At 41.5% G+C, this 7,031-nt stretch overlaps 1 protein-coding gene across 2 annotated transcripts in view; it reads right to left on the reverse strand.

Annotated features, from left to right (window-relative positions):
- Nucleotides 1–7,031, reverse strand: part of rock1 (Rho-associated, coiled-coil containing protein kinase 1) — a 113,609-nt gene that overhangs the window by 2,135 nt on the left and 104,443 nt on the right. For both annotated transcript variants that reach the window (XM_034183423.1, XM_034183422.1), the window contains exons 28-31: nucleotides 4,134–4,204; nucleotides 1,503–1,591; nucleotides 1,277–1,355; nucleotides 6–267 (exon numbers count right to left, since the gene is read on the reverse strand). In XM_034183423.1, the coding sequence (XP_034039314.1) occupies nucleotides 6–267; nucleotides 1,277–1,355; nucleotides 1,503–1,591; nucleotides 4,134–4,204 (501 nt within the window). The remainder of the gene's footprint in view (nucleotides 1–5; nucleotides 268–1,276; nucleotides 1,356–1,502; nucleotides 1,592–4,133; nucleotides 4,205–7,031) is intronic.

Consider the following 7,031-nt stretch of genomic DNA (forward strand, 5'->3'; position numbering starts at 1 on the left):
GTTACCTTTGCAAGGGGCGATAACATCCTCCTTTTTGTCGAGGTGGTCCTTATGGCACTTGACGTGGCAGCGACGACACTCCAGGGCCGCAGGAGGCTTGAAGACATGCCACAGAGGCTTGGCACAGGCCTCGCAGTTGGAAGGGAAGTGATACAATGTGAGGATGAACTCATGACCTTTGTGTGGGAGACAGTTGGCCTTGTCCCCCTGATGGACTGTCTCCATATCTGCCTCTTTCCTGCATTCTCCCTCGTTAGCATACAGAATCTAAAGTGACATATAAAGACAGTGCCTTGTCCACAACTCTACCACAGCGGATGAGCACACTTGCCTTAAGGCCCAGTCACACGGCACTAACGAAGGGCAATAAAGCCCAAATGAAATAAGAAATCTGGACTTTCGTTGGCATCATTAAACCTTCGCTCAGCTTCCTTCCTGCAGCTGGCGCTTTGCCAAGATTTTTAAACTGTCGAAAAATTTGAAGAATGCCGCCGAAAACCTCAATTCGCCTGTATTTCGTTTTGCTGTCGTTCTTGACAGTTTCTTATCGTTTGCTTAGTTTTTGTAACAGCGTTTCGTTCGACTTTGTTTACACTTCGTATAGAACGTATAGAACGAACACGACATCTGAACGAATCAATAACTAAAGCCTCAACCAGTTGAACGTTTTCATACAGTAGCAATAGCGTTAAAGTTTTATCACCTATTTACGGACATTTCAAATGTTTGTGGCTCACCTGTGTATGGGCGTGGCCTTCGTCTCACACGCACAGTTCCCCATGACCAGTGCCAGACACGGACAGTTCAAATTACTCACCTGGAAGTACTGTGGAAATGAGGGAGAGGCTGGCTGCCGACAGCTTTTATAGCTACTGTTGGTCACGTCGTCTTCTTTTGCATTTAATGGCAGATGGCACCATCTTAAGGTGCATTTACCACCACCTACAGGGCTGGTGAGTGATCGCTGAGATTTTACAAACTTTTAGCTGTCGGGCAGGTGATCGTGAACATTTTGTTTAAAGCGTCAAGGTCAACATTAGCTTTGGTTTCGTTTCCTTCCTTTTGCCTTCCTGATTCGCAGGCTATTTGGTGATGGGAAAAGTGAAAGCTGAATCGTCCACCTTTTCTCGATGATTTGTGACTTTGGCTTTTCTTTCCCCTTCATTAAGGAATCATCATATGCCGTGTGACCAGGGCATAAAATTTTCATATTTCTGACAAGTGGACATGGTGGCAAAGCTGAATACAGATTCAAGAATATAGACAAAATAAGTACCTGGAATATCCTTGGAATTTCTTCAGTCTCCGCTCGATACACATCTCCTTGCGTAACTGGTCTGACATGAAAGAGTTTGCTGCAAAGAACACAAAGTTTACATGCACTCACCAATATCAGCATAACTATGACGAAGTGTAGATGTAAACTTTTGCTCTCTGAAAAGAAAAAAAAATCTGTTATGCATCAGCTGTCGACAGAAGAGCAGACAAACAAAAACACTTACTCAATGTCTAGAACCATTGAGGGGTTTGACTGTTCTTTATCCTGCTCATCGTTGTAGAACAGGATCTTCTTACTGCTCACCACCACATACTGCATGTAATCAAAACACAAAGGTGACAAACACACAAAGGCAACTGAGACATCTTTACAGGTTCATTTGGTTCCTGGTAACCTAGATCCAGCACAGAACCCAAGACCAGGTGCATCAAAGAGAGGGCCCAATCCTAGATCAGGCACAAAGAAGTGCACGTGTCACTGCTACTTCCTGACAGCGATAGTTGTTATTTTTAGAACACGAAAACACTCTGGTTGTACATACACAACTACCAGGGTCAAAATTATGAGCCCCCCTGATGCTAATAGTCAATTGTGTATCATTTTTGCTGGACAACAGCCTGCATATTTGTTGTTTGTTGTAGTCTTCTACAAGTCTCAGACATGTCTCCTGAGGAATCCCAGCCCATTGTTCTTTAGCGAATCTCTCGAGCTTCTCCAGATTTGATGGTCTTCTGGGATGGACCTTGGTCTTCAGTTCACCAGAAAGATTTTCAATGGGATTCAAGTCAGGGCTTTGTGACAGTCAGTCAGTAACTTTCATGCTGGTCTTCTGGAAGTAGTTCTTCACCAGGAGCGATGTACCTTTTGGGTTGTTGTTGTTGTCAAGACAAAGCGATGACCCAGACCCAGTTCTGCCGCTAACTGCTTGAGGTTTTACTTCAAAATCTTCATATATCCTTCTTTCTTCATAATTCCTTCCACCTTGAGGTGATTTCCAGCTCCAGATGCACTGAAACAACCCCACAGCAGAATACTCCCACCGGCAAAGAGCTCTAGTTTTGTCTCATCTGACCAAAGGACACACTTCAAGTATGCATAATTTTTCTCCAAATTGGCCGTAGTGATTGCCCACTTTGACACTATAATTCCTGACTTGGCCAAGTCATTCACTGGTGTCCTGGCAGTTGCTCTGGGGTCTTTAGATACATCTCTCACAGAGTCTTTGTGTGTTGTGCACTTGTGTGGCTCTCTTTGAATTTCTAGATGACACTTCTCACTCCAGTTCTTCACACTTAGAAATGCTGTGATAACTCCTTCTCCTGCTTTGTGAGCATCAGTTCCTTTTCTCAAGTGTAAACTGATTTCTTTTGTGTTTGGCATGATGCTCTCTCAAGTGACAGCTCAAACCCTTTCTGGAGTTTTTATACTGTGTGTACATTGGAAGATAACCCTTAGTTTTAACTTGATTTTACAAGCTTTGAGCAATAAAAAGTTTAATTACATCACTGCACAACAGTGGTTTGTGCTATGGTTTAACAAAAAGGTCAGTTCTTAAGGGGGCTAATAATTCTGATGCTGATCGTTTCTGTGAAATAATTTTCTTTCTGTGTGGAAAATAAAATAATGTAAGCATGCAAAATAAAATTAGGATGTTTAGAAATGCTGCATTAGAAGTTCTTTTCCGTTAAAAAACACTTGGGAAAATTTTGAAGAAAATGTTGAATTTCATCGAGTGGTTAATAATTTTGTCAAATTTGCTCACTCATCTGAAGTAGTACCACCCAAATGTCACTGTCAGTGGTATAAGAAGAAAGACAGTGAAGTACAAACCCAGCTCCCTGTGGCATTTAAACAGCCTCTTGCTAACATTTCATTGCTGACCAAAGCAGGTTGATGTTTTATTTCTTGTTTCCTCTGCACCAAAAACATACCAAACTATGACCTCAAAACCTCATTACATACTGAACCATGATTTTCTGTGAGCTCGCAATAATAGGTGACATTCTGATTAGTGCAATTCACGTTACGTCCAAAACCCAACCCTGATCATTTATGTGACTACACTCTGTGTAAACAGCAAAGCAGAAATTGGACACACCCCAAATACACTTCCTCTGTGCACTTTAGACTGTGTACTGTACGTAGTCAAGGCAGGGAACTCAGTCTAATTTACCAGGTCAGGGTTCTGTTTTCCATTTAAATATATTAAACATATATATCTGGGGGACTACGGTGGTTTAGTGGTGAGCACTGTTGCCCCACAATAAGGTCACAGATTCACTTCCCACCTTGCCCTTTCTGTGCAAACTTTGCAGGTTCTCCCTGTATGTGCATGGTTTCCAACCGGGTGCTCTGGCTTCCAAAAAAATGTTGGTTAGGTGAATTGGTAACCTTTAGGCCCAATCCCAATTCTCTGCCTTCGCACTGTCCCTTTATGTTGCACAGTCACATGAATGGGGTGTTTGCAATGAATGAACACGTAATCACGGAAAATCATGATGGACAAAACAGTTTTGATGTGACTGGTGGACGTGAGGTTAACCCCATCAGGAGCGCCCCAAGGCCAGTGATGTGCCTCATGGGAAAAATGATGATCGTGATGACAGGGTATGGTGAAGGGAAGAGTATTGGGATTGTGCCTAAATGGACTATGTGTCATCCCTGTGTGTACCCCGCCTCTTGCCCAATAACTGCTGGGATAGGCTCCAGCTTCCTGTGACCCTTAACTAGGAAAAAAAAATGGGTTCATAAAATGGATCTATATAATTTCTGTGTAATTTTCTTGACTGCGCCATAAAGCACATCGTCATAACAGTTAGAGGCAACTCCACAAAACATCTAATTAACAACATACCTGTTTCTTCCACCCATAGCGCTTGATATTAGTACGATTAGGAATGGACAGCCAACCCTCCAGTCTGGATTCTGAAAGGCAGAAGCGGAAAAAGTTACCAATGGCTTCTGTGTAGAAAACACGCTGTGGGAAATGGCCATGCACTGGTTAAATCCAAACTCAACTGGGGAAGGGGGGGGGGGTAAAAAAAAAAGTCACAAAGGTCACACAGGCCTTAAAAACTCCGTGTGAACTCTGCAGGGATTTCTGCCAGCCAGCGGAAAGTAACTGCATCGGAGTAGGTGACGAGATTATTTCAGACATATGCTGCTTCTTCACACTCCTCATCCAGAAGGAAAACCGGCAACTTAAACCATTTTCCCATTTTTTTAAATGGCTTGCTAGAAAGTAGCAATTTGTATTAGTAAAGTATATTAATTTATCTAAAACCCTATAGTATTTTTCATCAATAAGCTTCATCAATCACTCCTTTCAAAGTAATAAATGTGCACAAAGGATTACACACATTTTATTTTCAAATGATCACTTAGAGTGCATGCAGCTGAGAAAACAAACTCAAGGGAAACTAAACAAAGAAGAACTTAAATATGACGTGACATTCTGCAGAGGTCTCAATTTTCAAATGAGCAGTATCAGAGCGTGAACATGCCAACAAAATAAATCATCTTAGTGGTTAAAGCACACGGTGCTGTGCATTAACAAACAGCAAATAGCTGCGTTTGGTTTCAGTACACAGTTTGAAAGGTGCTGGGAGTGGTGTGGCAAACTCACACAGGATGCAGGCTGGTTTTAGAGTAACAACTGATCTCATGTGGTTACTTTGTATCTGGTGGTGACGTTCTGACATCATCAGTTACAGTACATCCAGAACTTTTTCCATTTTGTTATATTACAGCCTTATTCCAAAATGGAGTAAATCTATTTTCCTTCTCAAAATCTACTCACAACAGCCCATACTGACAACATGGGGAAAAAAAACTTTTTTTTTTTTTTGCAAATTTATTAAAAGTAAGTATTCACACCATTTGCTCAATACTTTGTTTATGCACCTTTGGCAGCAATTATAACCTCAAGTCTTCCTGAATATGATGCCACAAACATGGCTCACCCATCTTCGGACAGTTTTGCCCATTCCTCTTTGCAGTACCTCTCAAAATGGCTGTGCATATGAAGGTTGGATGGGGAGTGTCGGTGTACAGCCATTTTCAGATCTCTCCAGAGATGTTCAAATCGGACTCAGGTCTGGGTTCTGGCTGGGCCACTCAAGGACATTCACAGAGTTGTACTGAAACCACTCCTTTGATGTCTTGGCCGTGTGTTTAGGGTCATTGTCCCGCTGAAAGATGAACAGTTGCCCCAGTCGGAGGTCAAGAGCACTCTGGAGCAGGTTTTCATCCAGGATGTCTCTGTACATCCCTTACCAAAAAATAGTACTGATAAGTATATAAAAAGTAAACTAGAAGTATACTTGAAACATACTTGCATATACTACTTTTTGGTAAGGGATTGCTGCATTCATCTTTCCCTTAATCCTGACTAGTATCCCAGTTCCTGCTGCTGAACAACATCCCCACAACATGATGCTGCCACCACCATGCTTCACTGTAGGGATGGTACTGGCTAGGTGATGAGCGGTGCCTGGTTTCCTCCAAACAAGACACCTGGCATTCATGCCAAAGAGTTCAATATTTGTGTCATCAGACCAGAGAATTTTGTTTCTCATGGTCTGAGAGTCCTTCTGGTGCTTTTTCACAAACTCCAGGTGGGCTGCCATGTGCCTTTAACTAAGGAGTGGCTTCCGCCTGGCCACTCTACCATACAGGCCTGATTGGTGGATTGCTGCAGAGATGGTTTTCTTTCAGGAAAGTTCTCCTCTTTCTACAGAGGAATGCTGGAGCTCTGACAGAGTGACCATCAGGTTCATGGTCACCTCCCTGGTGAAGACCCTTCTACCCCCATTGCTCAGTTCAGACGGGCAACTAGCTCTAGGAAAAGTCCTGGTGGATCAGGATTTCTTCCATTTACGGATGATGGAGGCCACTGTCCTCACTGGAACGTTGAAAGCAGCAGAAATGTTTCTGTAGCCTTCCTAGATTTGTGCCTCAAGACAATCCTGTCTTGGAGGTCTACAGACAATTCCTTTGACTTCATGCTTGGTTTGTGCTCTGACATGCACTGTCAACTGTGGGACCTTATAAGTAGACAGGTATGTGTCTTTTCAAATCACATCCAGTCAACTGAATTTACCCCAGCTGGACTCCAATTAAGCCGAAACATCTCAAGGATGATCAGTGGAAACAGGATGCACCTGAGCTCAATTTTGAGCTTCATGGCAAAAGCTGTGAAACATATGTACATGTGATTTCTTCCTTTTTATTTGAAAATATCTAAAAAAAATAACTTTTTCACGTTGTCATTATGGGGTATTGTGTGTAGAATTTTGAGGAAAATAAATAAATTAATCCATTTTGGAAAAAGGCTGTAACATAAAAAAAAAATGTGGAAAAAGTGCAGTGCCGTGAATACTTTCTGAATGCACTGTAACAGCCCATTAATGCAAAACTGTACATTTAGTTGATTAGACTGCTCCAAATTCAAACAAGATACAGCCCAAATGAGTGGAAACCCCTAAATTAAGTACAGATTTTAAAATATGTTCAGAAAAAAAATGCTAATGACCCAATTTTCAACATAAAAATTTTCTTTTAAATGTTCAATGTTACTGAGCAACAGCACATGCTTTCAAATAGTGAAATTTAAAAAAGACAAAAATATTTAATTTTGGAAATTCAGAAAAAAATGATAATTTTAATTCAAGTATATAATTTATTTAGGGGGTATTCACATCAATCATTAAGTAATACAAACAGTACGGTACTCTATGGTAATTATTTCCCA

This window comes from Thalassophryne amazonica, chromosome 12 (genome assembly GCF_902500255.1).
Source record: "Thalassophryne amazonica chromosome 12, fThaAma1.1, whole genome shotgun sequence".
NCBI lineage: Eukaryota > Metazoa > Chordata > Actinopteri > Batrachoidiformes > Batrachoididae > Thalassophryne > Thalassophryne amazonica.